The sequence below is a fragment of the Amphiura filiformis genome, chromosome 9 (genome assembly GCF_039555335.1).
Source record: "Amphiura filiformis chromosome 9, Afil_fr2py, whole genome shotgun sequence".
NCBI lineage: Eukaryota > Metazoa > Echinodermata > Ophiuroidea > Amphilepidida > Amphiuridae > Amphiura > Amphiura filiformis.
In genome coordinates, this window is record NC_092636.1 from 69,460,243 (window position 1) to 69,483,331 (window position 23,089).

General features: G+C 37.5%; 1 protein-coding gene across 1 annotated transcript; it reads right to left on the reverse strand.

Moving 5' to 3' along the window:
- Window positions 1-1,024: 1,024 nt before the first annotated feature.
- On the reverse strand, window positions 1,025-22,049 carry LOC140160438 (uncharacterized). Its single transcript, XM_072183674.1, has 14 exons — window positions 21,899-22,049; window positions 20,625-20,797; window positions 19,324-19,429; window positions 18,583-18,683; window positions 16,902-17,063; window positions 16,655-16,751; window positions 12,657-12,865; window positions 10,130-10,571; window positions 9,261-9,469; window positions 6,736-7,173; window positions 6,416-6,473; window positions 5,424-5,641; window positions 3,304-3,515; window positions 1,025-1,228 (listed from the first exon to the last, which is right to left on the reverse strand). Exons 1-14 carry the CDS (start codon window positions 22,023-22,025, stop codon window positions 1,033-1,035), a joined length of 2,748 nt encoding a protein of 915 aa, XP_072039775.1. The 5' UTR covers window positions 22,026-22,049; the 3' UTR covers window positions 1,025-1,032.
- Between the last annotated feature and the right edge of the window lie 1,040 nt (window positions 22,050-23,089).

Sequence of the window (23,089 nt, forward strand, 5' to 3'; positions counted from 1 at the left end):
TTGATTATTTGTGTTACAAGCAGCTGCACATTGCTCCCTATGAGACACAAATATTTTCCACCTATAAAGCTTATTTTCAAATTGTGCAATTAACAATAGAATTATCATTAATCGGTTAGTGACAATTTCGTATTGGTGCTGCCGTTGTGCAGAGCTACTACGGTATGGGTTCCATGTACTAGGGGGTATGGGGCTGCGGACCAAAAATTGTATAAGTACGGTATTTAATTTAATTCATTATTACTGCCTCATGCCCACTAGCGACAGCCATAATCATATGATTTCTTTCTTTTCCATTATTTTTCTTCTCTTTTCCTCTATTTTTTGAGACACCACCAGCCCTGATGGCCCAGAACAAAACGGCCCATGTGGCGATCGCCACTTCAAGAAATTTAGACCCATCGCTGTACCAAAAGTCAAATTTTCAGCCACATTTAATACAAATTGCCAAAATTTTTACAATTTTTCTAAAAGTTTTTATTTAAATGAGAAAATTTTGGCAATAGTTAAGTAAATGTTTCAGGCAGAATTTGGACAATTAAAAAACAAAATACCCATATAGGCCTAAAATTGGCCTAGAAAATTGGGTCATTGATATACCAAATGGCCAAAACCCCTCCGACTAGATTGTCCACCTCACGTCCTGCACTTAAATATCCCATTAAAATTGAGAAAATCAGAAGAAAAATTGTAGCAGAGGTTTACCAGCCCAGGTCTTGAAACTGCAATACAAATATTTGTTTCTAATATCTGAATTGCTGGAGCAATTGAACTCAAAATTTGGAATCACAATATTTAGGTGACAGGCTTCAGACAACCCATCTTCCATTATGGTGGATATTTTGATCATTTTTATAATAATATTTTGATAACATTGGCTTTTTAAAACATTAAATAGGACACAATTGTGCTTCAAAATGGTGATGACTGGTGTTAAGTTTTCTTTTAGAGTAGTATGTTTGTATTTTTGTTCTTATTTTGTTTTTATATGGCAATTAAATTTTTAAAATTTTAAAACTTGCTCTAATTAAATCATTTAGGCTTATACTTGATTTTCAATACATAGTACCCCAAGAGACGAAACACCAGAAGGAATCCACCTAACGCAACTAGATTGGCCCAAACAGGTATATCCAGTACATCCATGGAATCCAGTGCTGTTTCACCGTCTACTTCAGTTGCATTCCCTGTTATACATTCCTCAAATATACTCTCTTCTTTGGCACACCTGTTTCACAGATAGAATGGAAATATGGAATTAATAGTAAGCTTGAGTTGCACTTTGATATATTTGAGGTATACTTGGAAGTATTAAAACACTTTACACTGATTGAGTACCAAACGGTTCGGATTTTCTCTCTCTCTTTTATTATAACGCAGTTTGCCTGAGCTTCACTTCTTTATTTCTTTATTAAGTAATAATATTGGTTGAATTACTTCGCTGAGACCCGTATTCCATGTTGAAGTGGCAGGTATTATAAAGGGCGATGGGAATGCATGTAAACTTAAACACTGACCTTCAGGAAAATGAAGCAAAATTAGCATATGCTTAGCCAGCTGTTGGGGTCATAGTAGACACCATGGATATTAGAAACAGGTTTTGTTACAGTCCATGTAGACACAGTCATAAGAATCACAGTTTTGAAGCCAGAACTTGAACACTATGATCATATTAACATGAGGTAACAGAAACACAAAGACATTCTAAAGACTGTGCCTGCACAGAGCCACAAGAATGTACTCTCTGGTGTTTTTGAACCTGACACACAATTACACTAGCATGGGGCCCATGAGTCAGCCTTGGGGGCCCTCATGATGCTTAGAGGAAAGACCCTTGGCAACAAATCCTTGAAACTCTTTAGTCTTCACATCTCTCGCCTATTCTTTTATTTTCATCATTTTGTCACAGAGCTTTTCACTGCTGCTATTGCTGGGTCTTTGAATGGAAAAGTTATGAAGTTTCAATTTCCTAAATTCATATGATTTTTTAACCCCATGGGCACTGCAACTTTACTTACACTGCCCCTAATTGGTTAATTACCTGATATAATCATCTTAATAACTAATCAAATTTGAGCTTTTAGATATCTTGGCAATTCTAAAGCCCTACTGGCTGTTTTTAGCAATCTTAAAGCCCTACTGACTGAAAGCAGAATTTGACACCATATGGAGGGAGGCCCTTTGGAAATGTCTGCGATCAGTAGGAGTAGACACTAAACTGGTGAACCTCACTGCAAAAATGTACGAGCAAACCAAATGCTCAGTCGTGTTAAATGGAAAGATCACCGATTGGTATGAAGTCCTAGTTGGTGTTAGACAAGGATGTCTTCTCTCACCATGCCTCTTCAATCTATATCTGGAGTTTGTCATGAAGGACATCCAAAACCTAGGCTCAGGTATACAGATGGGTGACATGTGCATTAACAACATCCTATATGCAGATGACACCACACTCAAGGATATGGACTTCGAGAACGTGCAAATCTCCACTAATGAATTGGAAAAAGCATGCAGCAGCTGGGGAATGAAAATTAACCCAACAAAATGCAAGATCATATCTGACGATCCAAGAGATATCATGCGGAACCAAGTGCCCATTGCCAAAGTAAATAACTTCGTCTTTCTGGGTAGTAGTGTGCCCTCAATAGAAGAGAATATTAAACGTCGCACAAAGTTGGCAGCCTGGGCATTTGGTAGATTGAAAAATACCATCTAGTCTAACCATGACATCACCAGATCGCTGAAAGTAAGAATCTACCAGTCACTCATCCTCCCTATTGCCACCTATGGGTCAGAATCCTGGGCGTTACGTGAATCCGATCGACACAGACTGGATGTTTTTGAAATGCGATGCCTTAGGGCAATGCTTGACAAAATACGCAATAATTCCATCAGACATAGTCTCAACATCACTAGCTCCATCAACGATTTTATCTGCCGGAGACATTTTAAATGGGATGGGCATATCTTCAGGATGCCTCAACATCGGCTTCCCCACCAAGTCTACATTAATGACTTCAGCAAGAAAAGACCACCAGGTCGTCCACCAACCAGATGGAAGGACTAAATTCAGAGGGACCTGGGAATGACCCCACATAAAGCAAAGACACAAGCAACAGATAGAACTGGAGGAGGCTTACTCGACAGGGGCAAAGGGACACAACGTCCTGTGCAGATACGTCAAGTAAGTTAGTCACTGACTGTTCTTACCATGTCTCTAATTGGCTCAATACATGTTATGGTCGTCTTTGTAACCAATCAAAATAGTTCTTAGTGCCCTTGGTCTTAAGTGATTAGACTTACTTGACTGGATCTCCTCTGATGTTGAACTCAACTCTCAAAAAGAGATTGTAGGTATAGAACAGGAATGATAGGTACTGTGTCCATTCCAACCAAAATGGCAAGATTTCTACATAAAATCCACCAAGCATCATAGCACTTAGCATATAAATGGCTAAGAAGGTAATGGATGTGCTCATGTCAGGAGAGTAGGCACTGATGGCAAGACCTAAAGACTGTGATGGTATGGGAGAGATCAGAAGAATACAAGATTGATGTCAGTGGTATCACTAGCAATAAGCTCAAAAAGGTAGTACAGACTGCACATGTTTAGTTATGAAATACGCATTATTACTTCACTGTGACATCACTTGGTCGAAATTGGGGTCCTAGTATAGATATAAACAAACAACATTTGCGTTCCCCACGTGACCGCGATATGAAAACACGAAACACTGCGCATTTTCTCCCTGGTTTTGCCATCTTTCACTTCAGCTTCCACAAAATAATTGTTTAAACGGGAACTGTTTATACTGTTTACCTTTGTTTCAGCTTGTTTTAATACTACGAAGTACAAAAGATTTGGAAAAATCGTGATGCTCTTTGAAAATCGATCGTTGTTTTGTTTTACAATTTTGTTTACTTTTTATGGCGTGACAAACTTAACGCATATTGTGAGCTGGCAATCATGCGCGGGTTGACACAAAGTTGATCGCGCTCGCTGGCGCACTATTTGTATTTGAGCGCGGATGACTTGAATGCTGGACCCAATATCGATTGATCGGTGACGTTTGGGAAAAAGGTCTACAAACCAATATCTTTTTAAGTTTTCAGATATTTATCAGGGGCGGATCCGGGGGTTGGGGCTAAGGGGGAGCCCCGGTAGTTTACCGTCCTGGATCCGCCCCGTTTATGCAGTTGCAAGTTTCATTAACATTTTCTTAATAATTAAGCTTAGTGAGTAAGCTTCATTAAAAAACACATTTGACAGTGTTTAATAGGGGCACGTAGCATTTATGAAACCATGACATGTCAAACCACAAAACGCACAACAATTTCAGCTAATACAGTATTCTGCCAAACACTAGCTAAACTTCAAACGTAGATCAAGTTTATAAAATGAAAACTCAAACAAGTAAAGCCATAATATCAAGACATATTTGAATGTAATGAAATCCCAGATTAATGTTTTTCAGATCAAATTTGGATAGGCAATATGCCTCAAATTATAAGCAGACCTCAACGCAGAGACACTCATACATACAATGCGCAAAAGAATTAATGTACCAGTTATGTTCACCCCTGTATATCCTAAACAAAGACAAAACACGTCAAAATTTAATCCAGCAGCCAGTACCTGTATCCTTTTAGCTCTGATTTAAGACAAGTTGTTGAAATTGGTCAAGAATTAAAGAAACAGAGATCTAAAACCTAAGGAAGGAACAAAATCAAAAGTTGCACTTTTTATATGTTCTAATCAATGAAAGCATGACGCTAGTTTTACTGTTAATCAATTATGAAAAGCATGGCGCCAGTTCTCTTGTTCGAGAACGATTTGTGTGCAAATCAATAGGGCATGCAATGGAGCAAACTGTGCATAACTTTTGAATATTTAGATCATTGTGTCTTTATTTCTTAAACGATTTCAACAAATGAGGTCTTAAATCCAAGCTAAAAGATGCAGTTATTTGGCTGCTGGTTCCAATTTATCTTATCTGTCTTTGTTTTTTAGGATATACAGGGTGAAAATAACTGGTACCTTAAATCTTTTGAGTACTGTTACTATACCTACTACACAAGTTTACTATACCTACTACACTATTTTGAAAATAATAATGTGACTTGTATTAGGGGTGAGTTGTATTTCATTACATCTGACCTGGGGTCAAACCTGTGCGTGATTGCTTCACACATGCTACCCACCATACTAAGACCCCAGCCATGAGAGTACTGTAATATCATTATTCAATGCCTTTAAACCTAAGCACTATATCAAATTTAAATTTACAAAGTTGTGAGTATTTGGAAAACAAAATGAAACACAGTAATACTAGGAGAATAAGTATTAAAAGTGTACAATATGTAGCGAAATTGTTACTGCCTTGTGTATTTTGTATATAATTTTGTTGTTAGTTGGTCCTCACCTGTCCAACCAGAGTATTAAGTATAAGAATACCCCATGCAGCCAAATAAGCTCCTATAAAATTGTTGAGTCCACCTAACCAATAGTATATGTTGAAATGAATAGTTGGGAAGATGATCATCAAGGGTAACTCACTGGTCAGCTTAGCAAGATAGTATGCTGATAGACGATACATCCCTGATGCACGCTCCTTGTTGATTACATCACGCTCTTTTGGGACTATAAGAGATTGGAGACAAATAACAAAGAAATAAAAATGAGATATTTTGTGGTGCAACCACCACAATGCCTCCCGCCTTGAAGCGCATTGTTGTAAAAACAATTGTTGTTGAAAAAACAACAACATTTGAACAAAAATATTTTTGAACATTTTTTTTTATCATTATACCGTATGCATAGACCCCCAATAAGTAGCCAGAGTTTCTGAACATGGCCTACCTATTCTAAAATATCAATAAGTCAATCTGGCTATCCAGAGCATTCAGATGGATGGAGATGGAGGTACAGGTGGTAGGGTGGACTTTTACAAACAGTATAACTCACGATGGAGACTTGAATAGCAGAGTTGTAACAAGTCACAAAAAATGTAAGTTGAATTGAATCAATTGGGCCTCTTTTTAGCTCAAGATGACTCAAGTCAATGTAACAAATGTAATTGGATGGAGACTGAATATAATTCATATGTGTCACATCGATTTGCTTAAGTAATGATTTGGGATATCAAACATATTGAACCTGCCCAAGTTAAGTCTTTTTGACATTCTTAGGACATAAAATGTTGACATAAAATTTATAGCTTATACATGTTTGCGTTATGCATGTAATGTGCTGTGCTGATAACATGTGCTATAAATGCTAAATGCCTTTGTAATGCTCAAACGTAAAGATGTCAATATTGTTCCATTTCAGGCTTTTGTCACTAATATTTTGGTCTCATGCCTGACAAACCACCATGGTGGATATAGTGGCTCTTTAGTAATCTCATATACTTACATGTGGTGATTGTTGTGAATACAGAATCAAAGCCCCAGTATACAGTACCAAAGAAGATCTGTGAATAAAGATGAAGAGTCGTTAAGATTATGCAGATTTGCTACTTAAATACCATATTTTGCGATGAAAACCTACGTATTTTGCGCAGAAAATCTAATCAGGTCAAGAACTGCTGGCTGTTTTTGGCAGGAAAAGGGAGTAGTTCCCTGAATTTTCTAAGTTATTTGTTTGGCAGGAAAAGGGAGTAGTTCCCTGCATTTTCTAAGTTATTTATTTGGCAGGGTAGTTCCCTGCGTTTTCTAGGTTGAAGCTATACTTACAATGCCCCTGATATCATGTAACCGTTCCTCTGTATGATCCAGCTGAAAGTACAAAATGCCAAATATGATGCCTAGAACTATGTGTCGAAGCAGATCAACCATTGTCAGCACTTCTGACAAATTCTGCTTGAATGATCTGTGACATAATGTAGTGTATTGTGTCCGCCATGAAGATGCCCATCGCTCTCCTAGCACAATGTCATCATTCTCATCATCTTCTGATTTGTTTCTGTTTTTTGTTTCTGATTTCATATGTTCTGGTGATTCTTCTTGTTTGTCAGTGTTGGTTGCTTCCTGGTGGTTTAAGTTGGTGTTCATTTCTTGTACTGATGCATCTTTTGATTCCTTTGTTGGAGCACTCTCCTCTGTGGTAATTATTTCTTTGGCAGCTTGATCATCTTGATCAAGTTTCTTCGCACCACTATCATCTGGCAAGCGCTAGAACACAATAATAGGATATTAATTAACGTTATGAATTGAACAAAAAATTAGATCAGTAACATAAAAATGTCTTTTTATTTGATATGTGCATAATTTAGTTTTTGTGTGATATGCATCTTGTGTGTGGGTGTGTGGGGTGGGGTGGGTGTGTGGGGGTGTTTTGGTTTTACTACATACATACGAATTTGTTATTCAATAATGAGCAAATACATTTGGGCCACCAAAGCAGCATTATAAATCATTACATGAATAAATTACAAACAACATGAAAATGAACAGGAAGAATTAATTGACTTTAGTGAGCCTGTTTTGCAGTCTCCAGATGATGTTGGTTCCAATCATAGAACTGACAAAGGCATACTTGGCAACAGCCTTGGCAACACGTTTGGGGAAGCCAAGTTTTTTCAACCCACTTCGGAAACGGTGATGAACATGGCCGAGTGACCCAACCACGAAGACAAGGATTTTGCAATCAAATCCGCACAATGTGAGCAAGTTACAAAGGGGAGTATACTTTTGGAACTTTGTGTTGTAACTTTCCTCAATGAAAGCATCGAAAGGACAAGTTACTGCCAAAATGAAACACTTCATGTTTTCGTGATCAATGAGAAATAAGTCTGGTTTTCTTGCTTGAATGTCCTGAAAGATGTTTGCGAATTCAATTTCCTCGTCGTCATTCGTGATCAGGGCACCCGAGATGATCTTTTCACGGTAGATATCACACCTGTTGTATTTTTTAATTTACTTTTCAAGGATATTGATGATCCGGTTGGGTCTTGAAATGTAATTGTAACGAAATTACATGCAGCCGTTTGCTACATGTGAAATTGTATCATATGGATTTCTGCAAAGAGGGCACGACTTGCTGACCTGAGGAAACATTACATGGAGCAATGAATTTGATTCAGCGATTTGGAGTCTAGCTTTGATGATAAACTTAATCAGGTCGACCCTTAAATCACCATTCTTTAAATGCTCCATCGAACATGCATAATCTGCTTTCTCGAGGTCCGCAAGTCTTCCCTGTAATTCAAGATTTTACCAGTTGCTTAGTTCAGTTTCAGTCAGTTTCTTTATGATAAAATTATAAATTACTTTGTGACAAACCATTACAGTTTCACCTGCCTTTATGGCATACGCAAAGTTTTCGTTGTTTGATTTAACCAACTCGATGGCTAGTTTTGAGCAGATCTCGTTTAACTCAACCCAAACTTGAGCAAGTCTGAATATTTTTTGTGATAATACCATTTTCATCAGTTTCATACCCAGCAAAGTTTGTACCTTCTTCATTAGTTTCTTTTTGCATGTGCATACATACATACATACACACACCCCTACATACACCAATACCCACATACATACACCCCCACCTACACCCCCCCTACAAGTACATAAACTTACACTAGTGGAAGTTTTGGATGAGAAAACGGACATTTTGATGAGAAAGGGCTAAAATGGTTAGAATTTAATTTTCTCATTCTTTTGGATGAGAAAATAATAATGTTTATTTTGAGCTCAGCGGGGATTAGCAATTCTCACCAGTTTTAATAAGGCAATAATGATTGACACACACACCAGGAAGTTTCTCATCCAAAAGAATGAGAAAATTTAAATTCTCACCATTTTGGCCATTTCTCATCAAAATGTCCGTTTTCTCATCCAAAACTTCCACTAGTGTTATCCTTATTAATGGTCACAAGCCAGTGATTTTTCAGTTATGGGAGGACAAGATGTTGATTCAGCTGTGAACTTCATCATTTTGACCATATACCTCGTACTTTTGAATCTAGTGGCATTTTTCAAACTGTATACTTTGTTGATACACCCTGTATTGTGCATTAAAAATAACGACCTTGGTTGATAGGCTAATTTGTATACACACAAAAGTCCCCAATTACGTTCCTCAGTTTGGTGATTAGACGTCAATCCAGACATCCTCGGTTGTCCAGCAATACATAATGTCTGTGGTTGCCAGCAGGCATAGGTAGGGGTGTGTGGGGTGTATGCACATGCATGTTTATAAAATTTGGATGTTACACATAAATATAAATTAAACAAAGACACAATAATTATGTTCCACAAACCTCAGATGTCACTCCTACAACATCTTGATTTTCTTTCACTGTGTTGAAATCGGCTAGCATCGCAGCATGCCTATTCATTTGACTACTAGATTTTTGAGGCACATATCCAGCAATGCTTGGCACACGTCTGTTGAATGTTGTCCACCTCTGTTCGTTGGCTGCTTTGTGCAGGATATCAAGATCCTCTTTGGTACCTTTGGCTTTGTCCACTGGAAAAGAAATGATCAGATTCATAGAATTATTGTTATTGTTATAAAGTTATTGCGGATAATAGTACTCTACTTGTATGCTGCATGATGACAAAATGAACAAAATAAAAAGATAAAGTCTTTGGGATTATCATTTCATTATAATTTATGTGGCATGAAACTATTCCATCACTTTTGTCCACCTTTACACATCGTTCTCAACAACGTAACACCAGCACACGAAATTATCAGTTTTTAAACCCTACTTTAGCCAAAACTTTGGTATTCAATGAGCTAAAAAGGAAGATGTACCGGGCAATTCTAACAGATTTCTTCCCAGTATTTTAATATTAATTTTCATCTCTTAGCCATTTTCTTGCACACATTAACGCTATGTACCAAATTGTTTCTTACCATCAGTGGCCGAAGCAGTGGGACTGAGGGGACACGTTCCTCTCTAATTGTTTCATGGAAAAGCACGACTAACTACATTTTTGAAAACTTTGAAAATCTAATCAGGTCAAGAACTGCTGGCTGTTTTTGGCAGGAAAAGGGAGTAGTTCCTGAATTTTCTAAGTTATTTGTTTGGCAGGAAAAGGGAGTAGTTCCCTGCATTTTCTAAGTTATTTATTTGGCAGGAAGTGGGAGTAGTTCCCTGTATTTTCTAAGTTGAAGCTATACTTACAATGCCCCTGATATCATGTAACCGTTCCTCTGTATGATCCAGCTGAAAGTACAAAATGCCAAATATGATGCCTAGAACTATGTGTCGAAGCAGATCAACCATTGTCAGCACTTCTGACAAATTCTGCTTGAATGATCTGTGACATAATGTAGTGTATTGTGTCCGCCATGAAGATGCCCATCGCTCTCCTAGCACAATGTCATCATTCTCATCATCTTCTGATTTGTTTCTGTTTTTTTTTTCTGATTTCATATGTTCTGGTGATTCTTCTTGTTTGTCAGTGTTGGTTGCTTCCTGGTGGTTTAAGTTGGTGTTCATTTCTTGTACTGATGCATCTTTTGATTCCTTTGTTGGAGCACTCTCCTCTGTGGTAATTATTTCTTTGGCAGCTTGATCATCTTGATCAAGATTCTTCGCTCCACTATCATCTGGGAAGCGCTAGAACACAATAATAGGATATTAATTAACGTTATGAATTGAACAAAAAATTAGATCAGTAACATAAAAATGTCTTTTTATTTGATATGTGCATAATTTAGTTTTTGTGTGATATGCATCTTGTGTGTGGGTGTGTGGGGGTGGGGGTGGGTGTGTGGGGGTGTTTTGGTTTTACTACATACATACGAATTTGTTATTCAATAATGAGCAAATACATTTGGGCCACCAAAGCAGCATTATAAATCATTACATGAATAAATTACAAACAACATGAAAATGAACAGGAAGAATTAATTGACTTTAGTGAGCCTGTTTTGCAGTCTCCAGATGATGTTGGTTCCAATCATAGAACTGACAAAGGCATACTTGGCAACAGCCTTGGCAACACGTTTGGGGAAGCCAAGTTTTTTCAACCCACTTCGGAAACGGTGATGAACATGGCCGAGTGACCCAACCACGAAGACAAGGATTTTGCAATCAAATCCGCACAATGTGAGCAAGTTACAAAGGGAGTATACTTTTGAACTTTGTGTTGTAACTTTCCTCAATGAAAGCATCGAAAGGACAAGTTACTGCCAAAATGAAACACTTCATGTTTTCGTGATCAATGAGAAATAAGTCTGGTTTTCTTGCTTGAATGTCCTGAAAGATGTTTGCGAATTCAATTTCCTCGTCGTCATTCGTGATCAGGGCACCCGAGATGATCTTTTCACGGTAGATATCACACCTGTTGTATTTTTTAATTTACTTTTCAAGGATATTGATGATCCGGTTGGGTCTTGAAATGTAATTGTAACGAAATTACATGCAGCCGTTTGCTACATGTGAAATTGTATCATATGGATTTCTGCAAAGAGGGCACGACTTGCTGACCTGAGGAAACATTACATGGAGCAATGAATTTGATTCAGCGATTTGGAGTCTAGCTTTGATGATAAACTTAATCAGGTCGACCCTTAAATCACCATTCTTTAAATGCTCCATCGAACATGCATAATCTGCTTTCTCGAGGTCCGCAAGTCTTCCCTGTAATTCAAGATTTTACCAGTTGCTTAGTTCAGTTTCAGTCAGTTTCTTTATGATAAAATTATAAATTACTTTGTGACAAACCATTACAGTTTCACCTGCCTTTATGGCATACGCAAAGTTTTCGTTGTTTGATTTAACCAACTCGATGGCTAGTTTTGAGCAGATCTCGTTTAACTCAACCCAAACTTGAGCAAGTCTGAATATTTTTTGTGATAATACCATTTTCATCAGTTTCATACCCAGCAAAGTTTGTACCTTCTTCATTAGTTTCTTTTTGCATGTGCATACATACATACATACACACACCCCTACATACACCAATACCCACATACATACACCCCCACCTACACCCCCCCTACAAGTACATAAACTTACACTAGTGGAAGTTTTGGATGAGAAAACGGACATTTTGATGAGAAAGGGCTAAAATGGTTAGAATTTAATTTTCTCATTCTTTTGGATGAGAAAATAATAATGTTTATTTTGAGCTCAGCGGGGATTAGCAATTCTCACCAGTTTTAATAAGGCAATAATGATTGACACACACACCAGGAAGTTTCTCATCCAAAAGAATGAGAAAATTTAAATTCTCACCATTTTGGCCATTTCTCATCAAAATGTCCGTTTTCTCATCCAAAACTTCCACTAGTGTTATCCTTATTAATGGTCACAAGCCAGTGATTTTTCAGTTATGGGAGGACAAGATGTTGATTCAGCTGTGAACTTCATCATTTTGACCATATACCTCGTACTTTTGAATCTAGTGGCATTTTTCAAACTGTATACTTTGTTGATACACCCTGTATTGTGCATTAAAAATAACGACCTTGGTTGATAGGCTAATTTGTATACACACAAAAGTCCCCAATTACGTTCCTCAGTTTGGTGATTAGACGTCAATCCAGACATCCTCGGTTGTCCAGCAATACATAATGTCTGTGGTTGCCAGCAGGCATAGGTAGGGGTGTGTGGGGTGTATGCACATGCATGTTTATAAAATTTGGATGTTACATAAATATAAATTAAACAAAGACACAATAATTATGTTCCACAAACCTCAGATGTCACTCCTACAACATCTTGATTTTCTTTCACTGTGTTGAAATCGGCTAGCATCGCAGCATGCCTATTCATTTGACTACTAGATTTTTGAGGCACATATCCAGCAATGCTTGGCACACGTCTGTTGAATGTTGTCCACCTCTGTTCGTTGGCTGCTTTGTGCAGGATATCAAGATCCTCTTTGGTACCTTTGGCTTTGTCCACTGGAAAAGAAATGATCAGATTCATAGAATTATTGTTATTGTTATAAAGTTATTGCGGATAATAGTACTCTACTTGTATGCTGCATGATGACAAAATGAACAAAATAAAAAGATAAAGTCTTTGGGATTATCATTTCATTATAATTTATGTGGCATGAAACTATTCCATCACTTTTGTCCACCTTTACACATCGTTCTCAACAACGTAACACCAGCACACGAAATTATCAGTTTTTAAACCCTACTTTAGCCAAAACTTTGGTATTCAATGAGCTAAAAAGGAAGATGTACCGGGCAATTCTAACAGATTTCTTCCCAGTATTTTAATATTAATTTTCATCTCTTAGCCATTTTCTTGCACACATTAACGCTATGTACCAAATTGTTTCTTACCATCAGTGGCCGAAGCAGTGGGACTGAGGGGACACGTTCCTCTCTAATTGTTTCATGGAAAAGCACGACTAACTACATTTTTGACAACTTATATATGAAATCTGCCGCATTGTAGTGTGGTATGTCGCAGTGTAGATTGATATCTTACATATGAAATCTGCCGCATTGTAGTGTGGTATGTAGCAGTGTAGATTGATATCTTACATATGAAATCTGCCGCATTGTGGTGTGGTATGTAGCAGTGTAGATTGATATCTTACATATGAAATCTGCCGCATTGTAGTGTGGTATGTAGCAGTATAGATTGATAACTTACATATGAAATCTGCCGCATTGTAGTGTGGTATGTAGCAGTGTAGATTGATATCTTACATATGAAATCTGCTGCATTGTAGAGTGGTATGTAGCAGTGTAGATTGATAACTTACATATGAAATCTACCGCATTGTAGTGTTGTATGTAGCAGTGTAGATTGATAACTTACATATGAAATCTGCTGCATTGTAGTGTGGTATGTAGCAGTGTAGATTGATATCTTACATATGAAATCTGCTGCATTGTAGTGTGGTATGTAGCAGTGTAGATTGATATCTTACATATGAAATCTGCCGCATTGTAGTGTGGTATGTAGCAGTGTAGATTGATAACTTACATATGAAATCTGCTGCATTGTAGTGTGGTATGTAGCAGTGTAGATTGATATCTTACATATGAAATCTGCCGCATTGTAGTGTGGCATGTAGCAGTGTAGATTGATATCTTACATATGAAATCTGCCGCATTGTAGTGTGGTATGTAGCAGTGTAGATTGATAACTTACATATGAAATCTGCCGCATTGTAGTGTGGTATGTAGCAGTGTAGATTGATAACTTACATATGAAATCTGCCGCATTGTAGTGTGGTATGTAGCAGTGTAGATTGATAACTTACATATGAAATCTGCCGCATTGTAGTGTGGTATGTAGCAGTGTAGATTGATAACTTACATATGAAATCTGCCGCATTGTAGTGTGGTATGTAGCAGTGTAGATTGATATCTTACATATGAAATCTGCCGCATTGTAGTGTGGTATGTAGCAGTGTAGATTGATATCTTACATATGAAATCTGCCGCATTGTAATGTGGTATGTAGCAGTGTAGATTGATAACTTACATATGAAATCTGCTGCATTGTAGTGTGGTATGTAGCAGTGTAGATTGATATCTTACATATGAAATCTGCCGCATTGTAGTGTGGTATGTAGCAGTGTAGATTGATATCTTACATATGAAATCTGCCGCATTGTAATGTGGTATATAGCAGTGTAGATTGATATCTTACATATGAAATCTGCCGCATTGTAGTGTGGTATGTAGCAGTGTAGATTGATATCTTACATATGAAATATGCCGCATTGTAATGTGGTATGTAGCAATGTAGATTGATAACTTACATATGAAATCTGCCGCATTGTAGTGTGGTATGTAGCAGTGTAGATTGATATCTTACATATGAAATCTGCCGCATTGTAGTGTGGTATGTAGCAGTGTAGACTGATAACTTAAATATGAAATCTGCCGCATTGTAGTGTGGTATGTAGCAGTGTAGATTGATATCTTACATATGAAATCTGCCGCATTGTAGTGTGGTATGTAGCAGTGTAGATTGATATCTTACATATGAAATCTGCCGCATTGTAGTGTGGTATGTAGTAGTGTAGATTGATATCTTACATATGAAATCTGCCGCATTGTAGTGTGGTATGTAGCAGTGTAGATTGATATCTTACATATGAAATCTGCTGCATTGTAGTGTGGTATGTAGCAGTGTAGATTGATATCTTACATATGAAATCTGCCGCATTGTAGTGTGGTATGTAGCAGTGTAGATTGATAACTTACATATGAAATCTGCTGCATTGTAGTGTGGTATATAGCAGTGTAGATTGATAACTTACATATGAAATCTGCCGCATTGTAGTGTGGTATGTAGCAGTGTAGATTGATAACTTACATATGAAATCTGCCGCATTGTAGTGTGGTATGTAGCAGTGTAGATTGATATCTTACATATGAAATCTGCTGCATTGTAGTGTGGTATGTAGCAGTGTAGATTGATAACTTACATATGAAATCTGCCGCATTGTAGTGTGGTATGTAGCAGTGTAGATTGATAACTTACATATGAAATCTGCCGCATTGTAGTGTGGTATATAGCAGTGTAGATTGATAACTTACATATGAAATCTGCCGCATTGTAGTGTGGTATGTAACAGTGTAGATTGATATCTTACATATGAAATCTGCCGCATTGTAGTGTGGTATGTAGCAGTGTAGATTGATAACTTACATATGAAATCTGCCGCATTGTAGTGTGGTATGTAGCAGTGTAGATTGATATCTTACATATGAAATCTGCCGCATTGTAGTGTGGTATGTAGCAGTGTAGATTGATAACTTACATATGAAATCTGCCGCATTGTAGTGTGGTATATAGCAGTGTAGATTGATAACTTACATATGAAATCTGCCGCATTGTAGTGTGGTATGTAGCAGTGTAGATTGATATCTTACATATGAAATCTGCCGCATTGTAGTGTGGTATGTAGCAGTGTAGATTGATATCTTACATATGAAATCTGCTGCATTGTAGTGTGGTATATAGCAGTGTAGATTGATATCTTACATATGAAATCTGCCGCATTGTAGTGTGGTATGTAGCAGTGTAGATTGATATCTTACATATGAAATCTGCCGCATTGTAGTGTGGTATGTAGCAGTGTAGATTGATAACTTACATATGAAATCTGCCGCATTGTAGTGTGGTATGTAGCAGTGTAGATTGATAACTTACATATGAAATCTGCTGCATTGTAATGTGGTATATACCAGTGTAGATTGATAACTTACATATGAAATCTGCCGCATTGTAGTGTGGTATATAGCAGTGTAGATTGATATCTTACATATGAAATCTGCCGCATTGTAGTGTGGTATGTAGCAGTGTAGATTGATATCTTACATATGAAATCTGCTGCATTGTAGTGTGGCATGTAGCAGTGTAGATTGATAACTTACATATGAAATCTGCCGCATTGTAGTGTGGTATGTAGCAGTGTAGATTGATATCTTACATATGTAATCTGCCGCATTGTAGTGTGGTATGTAGCAGTGTAGATTGATAACTTACATATGAAATCTGCCGCATTGTAGTGTGGTATGTAGCAGTGTAGATTGATAACTTACATATGAAATCTGCTGCATTGTAGTGTGGTATGTAGCAGTGTAGATTGATATCTTACATATGAAATCTGCCGCATTGTAGTGTGGTATGTAGCAGTGTAGATTGATATCTTACATATGAAATCTGCCGCATTGTAGTGTGGTATGTAGCAGTGTAGATTGATAACTTACATATGAAATCTGCTGCATTGTAGTGTGGTATGTAGCAGTGTAGATTGATGCTTGAGAAATAATCCATGATGTCATGAGAGCTACCAAGATAAACAACCTAAACAAGGAAAGAAGATGAAAACATTCCGTCTGTAAAACTTTTCCAGATATTAAGTTTTTTCTTAATATCTGAAAAACAGTTTTGATGGAGTTGAGCCCTTCCCTTCATAGCATCAAATGGTATAATACAATAGAACACTGCACTAACCTCTCCCTCTGAGAGCAACATCAACTTATGAAACTTGTAAAAAATTTGACTTGAAGGCTGGTGAATAGATGTTATCACAGTCTTGTTGTGGGTGACAGCATACTTTTGTAACATATCTATCAGATTACAAGCTGTGGTAGAGTCTAAGCCTGTAGTTGGCTCCTGTAAATGGAAATTGAAATCCAGTGAGAATACAATAACACAATCATTGCTATAAATGGCTGCACCTAATACAGTCCGCCCTAAATTCCGGTCTTGCACATATATAACTTGCAAGGGCGCCGCCCTTGCAAGTTATATATGTGCAAGACCGGAAATAATGTTTATTTTCCAAGTAAGGCAATGTTCACTGCAAGAGAGCAAATTTGCTAATAATTTCTTACATGAGGAAGCAAAGTTTCCCACCAAATTCCAAAACATTTTTCATATTAATCCCACAATGTCCCTGGACTCCACATTTCTTCCCAGCCTTTATGTTTCTATTGGTTGTATCATGATAGCAACACAGCAAATGACATACAAGCAATGGCGCAGCTGCCATCCGGTAAAAAGTTGCCTTGACCCCTCACCGTGGACCCCTCTTTGCAATGAGAAAAATCATTGCTAATTTGCTACGCTACTGGAGAAGGGTCACTAGATGATCAACATCAAAAGCTTTCCCGATAAGTGTGACTGTAAGGCCTATCTATTTTCCAAAGTTTTACTTCATGATTGTAAATCTTTAAATAAAACATTCATGCAGAAAGCAAAGCAATTTGCTGCCGAATATAAACTCTTCAAAAATGTTTGGAAATTTCCCAAAACGGCTTTATATCAGAAATATTTGAAATCTATTTCCATATTGTTTTTATATCAATACAAACATTGTTCTTTCCTGCCAAAAATGACACCAAATTTGTGACCATAACTTATTACATGGTTGAGTAATTGTCTCTGAAAATTGTGCCAAATCTGCCATTGTGTGCGCCATTAGCATCAGTAAACATGAATAAGGAATATCACACTGTTTCATTAAAAATGGTTTCAAAGTGCTGCCAGTCTGATGTCTTGGTCTTCTGCCGCCGATATTTTTCGTGGCTCTGTCTTTGACATCTCTGGTCTGACGAAACTTGGCTTTTAGCTTGGAGATCATACTGCGGGAAACTCCGAAAGTTGCTGGTGCATGGCAACCTCAAGCCGACCAATAGCTCGAGCCTTATCCATATCTGATAATCGAACCCTGATTGATTAGAACTTTTTTGCAAATGACCACTATGAAGAAGTGACCAGCAAGTGCAAGAGAGATTGACTTGTGTAATTGATCCATTTGAATCCACATGTAGAACCATCCTAGCACTTCTTATTCAACATGAAGTACTGTAAATAACCTTACCGGCATTCATACTTTTATTGATGCATTAAACTTAAAGTTAAACCACTCGTTCATTCATTTAAAGCAATGGATGAGCGCAGACAATGGTCAGTTTGGCACATTTTCTTTGAGACCTCTCTGTCTTTCAAAGAAAGTATCTCAGCTGTGGAATAAGTTATCGTCACAAATGAGGTGTCATTGTTGACAGGAAAAAACAATGCTTTCACTGATATCAAACAATGTAGAGATAGATTTCAAAAATTTCTGATATACAGCCATTTTTTGAAAGTTTCCAAACTTTTGTTGAGGAGTTTATATACATGTACTTACATCAAGAACAAGAATAGCAGGGTCATTCAACAATTCACTGCCTATACTGGTTCTTTTCTTTTCGCCTCCAGATAAACCTCTGTTCATGGCACTACCAATTTCTAAATGAAATCACAAGAGATGGCATTAGCAATGACTTCAAAAAATATTTTTACTGACAATTTGGATACACCACATGCAACTCTTTAATTATATACCACAAGCTTTAATTTCTAACATTGCAAACTTGTATCTAAATCTTAAGAAGTATTTCTAGTACAAAATGATTGAATCATAAAACGGAGGGATTTAGGATGATGTTAAGTTAGCCCAGTTAATAAGACAGACTCAGTGGTCTTCGAGGTTGACAAAAATGTTATTACGACAATAATTGCGCTAGCTTAAAATACTCCCGAACAAAGTACTAGTTGCCCGATTGTCTTGGTTGACTTGAATGTTACTCGGAGAGCTGATCCTGGTTGTGATGGTTATAATATGACATGTAGGTAGAATATATATTGAGCTGCATTCATGAATATTACAAAATGGTTTATAAGGTGTGTCTTGGGCTGCAGTGGTCAGCAATTCCCAAATTTATTACTTCTTAAAAACAGAAGTATTGAAATTTATGAGTTTCCTGGAGAAGGGAGGGGATACAGGCTGACAATGCCATTTCATAGATTAGATTTGGACATAGAATTCATTCAAAAATAACCTCTTTTTATTAAATTACTTGTAAGTAAATACCATAATATGACTTACTTGTATCAAGGCACTTCCTTAAATCCAGTGTTTCAACAATATCATCAACTTTCTCAAGTTTGTCAGCATATGACATCTTTGAAGGAAGTCTGAGACAAGCTGTGAACTAGAGAGGTGAAAGACAGGTCTTTATTTATTCACAGTCATTTAAATTGTTGTCACAAGCTTGGCATTCTGTAGGGTTTATATCTACATCTTCTCAGCTTAAGTTTGCTGGAACATAAAATCAGCCTGCATAAAAAGTTATACCTGTATCACTTGGGTGCTCAAATAAGTTTTGGATATGATTTAAACTGGCTGCTTCAGGCCACATCTTACAATCCTAGTACTACCCATGCTGTTTCAGGATTCACGAGCATGTGTAAAGCAATGTTCTTCTTCTTCGTGTCTGGAGTTAACCAGACACGGAAGTGAACTGTGTGCAAGCGGTCAATGAATCAATTAATGTGCATTGTAAAAGAACAAACAAACTCTCTCCCAAATTCTGTTTTTGCAATTTTGGGAATTTCTTGCAAATGTGTAACCACCTGAAATCACTGCCCTTATTCAGACAGAATGCATATGTCACAAAAGTGATAAGTACAAGCCATGTTCTTTTAGTAAACTTGACTGGGACTCTGACTATTGTACAAGTACATGTAACATAAGGTGGTAAAGAGTTGACTAGTGTGAAGGTCATTAAAGTGAAAAGAATTTAGATCTATCTTAATTCTTTTATTTTTAGAATTATATAAGAAGCTATTTGGTACCAAATTAGATGGTGGGTACAAGCCCATGCTAATCTCCTGGTATAATTTCTTTCACTCGATAATAGAGTAACCTAGTGTATTACTAGAGACAAGAGGGCTCTTTAAGTTCACAAACTGATGTATTCTGGCTTTGTAATCAAGCAGAAGCATATGAATAAGTATGAAGAGAAAGATAACACAAATTATGTTGTGCCAAAGATGCGTTGATATACTCACCACTAATGTTTCTCTCAGAGTTAGGTTTTTATAAATACTCAGCACCAATGTTTCTCTCAGAGTTAGGTTTTCATAAATACTGACCACCAATGTTTCTCTCAGAGTTAGGTTTTCATAAATACTCACCACCAATGTTTCTCTCAGAGTTAGGTTTTCATAAATACTCACCACTAATGTTTCTCTCAGAGTTAGGTTTTCATAAATACTCACCACCAATGTTTCTCTCAGAGTTAGGTTTTCATAAATACTCACCACCAATGTTTCTCTCAGAGTTAGGTTTTCATAAATACTCACCACTAATGTTTCTCTCAGAGTTAGGTTTTCATAAATACTCACCACTAATGTTTCTCTCAGAGTTAGGTTTTCAAAGAAGATATCCTCCTGTAGCACAAATGCAATCTTCCTCTTCAGTTTCTTTGTCAATGGAACATTATTCATGAGAATGCTTCCAGTCAATGTTCCTACTCCCCTGCCTGCCAACACATTAAGCAGTGTGGTCTTTCCAGAACCTACAAAGTAACAGTTAATAGAACATTAATCATGAGAATGTTTCCTGTCAACGTTCCTTCATACTCCCCCTGTATGGTCTTTCCAGAACTGACAATGATCACATGCTTAAACACCATTTCAACATATGGTACAAAATAAGAATTCTGCCTGTATCATACCCTTATTTTATGGAGTATAAGGACCATGCGGTTCGCTTTGTAACTCAAGAAGTCAGGATCTTGTGATGACTTAGCCAGTTTGAAATAAAGAAATGGTAAAGATATAAAAATAAAGAAATAGTTAAGACAACTCAGGATCTCAAGAACTCATGAAATCTGTTCAATTTTCATGGCGTCAGTATTTTAATTGTAAGCCCATCCACTTTTGTTATCTAGATATCTTATTTTCGTGACTTAAAGTCAGGAACTCACACCGTTCAAGTCAGGAACTCACGAACTCACGCAGCGCTTGAGTTCCCGACTTAAAGGAGTATAGGACAAGTTAAAGGGCATATCTATTGCAAAACAAGTTTAACTCCATTCGAAGAGAACATACGTTCAGTTGACACTCGTTGCACTTTTTTTATTCGTATTTCTCCTGAAAAAAGAGAAATAGTGTTGGTAAAATGCGGGCTCGTACGGGTCCTTCCCCCGTTCGAAGCGAAATTGATTTTCAAGGCAGCGGGCTGAATGACGTAAGTAAATGAAGAGGACACCCCGTGATCTGGGGGTAATCCCGGACGGTACTGGAAAGCTCAGAATCAATTTGGAGTTTTAAAAAGAATTTTTGATTACAACTTTAAATTTATTTCTAGAACCTCGGTGAAAGATTAGTTCATATCCAGCTCATGATATATATAGCATGCGATAACTGATATATTTCTCAACATCATCAGTTATTTAGTTACGTTTGGTTTATGCGTTAAAGTGCCCCAAAAATCCGTTCCCGACGATACAGTTCTTTAAGGGACACCCTGTAATTTACTGCATCATTGAATCACTCAAATTTAAAACAATTCTATATTCAAAACTTTTACTTGTTCTCACATTGACATCATAATAAATGATGCATCTCATGAATATTCATAATGAATGACATCATCTCATGAATATTTCACTCACCACTCGGCCCCATGATGGCTAGTAGCTCTCCTTGCAATGATTCACCGCTTACATTCTTCAAAATAACAGTGTCCTTCACCCTCACATTGACATCCTGAAACACTACTTTTACAGCAGGTAGTGGCATGGTTTTGATCGGTATGTGTCAGGCTTACTGAAACAAAAAAATCACTGATATCAAAGGGACCAGAATTTACAATTGGCAGGCCAAACGGGGAGGGGGGGGGGGCAAGCATTTTTGACATGTCGAAAGGAGGGTCAAGCAATTTTTGGCAGGATTTGGTACAGATATTTTGGGCACCGTTTCTATTATAGCTCTATATTACGCCCTAAAAAGGTGTAGGAAATCGTTAGGAACATATGTTCAAATATGCAAAATTTCCTGCTCGCTAGCTGCGCTCGCATTATATATGATAAGTTACGGTTTTAAATTCGGGTTCCTCAAAATCTTGCACGTGTAGGGGTTGGGCACGTCAAAAGGGCGGGGGGGCAAAGGTTTTGGCACGTCAAAAGGGGGGGATTTTTGGCACGGCTAAAGGGGGAAGCGATTTTTGCAGACCATTTTTGGGAATTCACCACCCTTGGGATACACATAATTATCTATTGCACAACCCCTTAATTCTCCCTGTGTTGCTGTACATCTTTGAAATACAAAATTTTGGTGTAGGCCTAGGCTATGTGTCCCAAAAATTTGGTTGAATTTTGTGAACTTACACAGAGCAAAAAGGTCGCGATTATTTGATCAAACAACGAATTCTCCTAACCAAATTAAGAAGCCTCATATATTAGCATGATTAGTCTCCAGCACGAAAAAGTTTTATGAATGGGCGGTGTGAGCCTGAAGATCGCCACAGGTCATGTGTAAAAGATTGACTCTTCAATTTCGAGGGGCCTACTCACTCAACCACATCTTTGACCAACGCATCACGCCCTCTATAGCGGTTTCTGTTGCCTATAAAAGGAAGCAGTCAGATGTGATGAGTTGCATGTCCGGCAAGGCCCGCAGAGCTGGCATAGTGATTGCTCGCGGGCAACTCAACCCAAACCTCCACGTGGTGTCGGATGGGTAACGCTAACTTGGGCAATGAGGAACAAGCGAGGAAGCAAAGATTTCGGCGTAGTCGGAGTGCATGTATAGTTTTGCCCACGGTCTAGCCACTTCTTCTGCTGATTCGGCCTGGTGTGGTTCTG

Excerpts from the sequence above, each read along its gene's own strand:
- LOC140160438 (XM_072183674.1), bottom strand. The coding sequence starts at position 22,025 with ATGCCACTACCTGCTGTAAAAGTAGTGTTTCAGGATGTCAATGTGAGG. Across the intron at positions 19,430-20,624 it reads CTCTGAGAGAAACATTAGTG|TTCACAGCTTGTCTCAGACT; the intron begins GTGAGTATTTAT and ends TCACCTCTCTAG. Across the intron at positions 1,229-3,303 it reads ATCAGAGGAGATCCAGTCAA|GTGTGCCAAAGAAGAGAGTA; the intron begins GTAAGTCTAATC and ends TCTGTGAAACAG.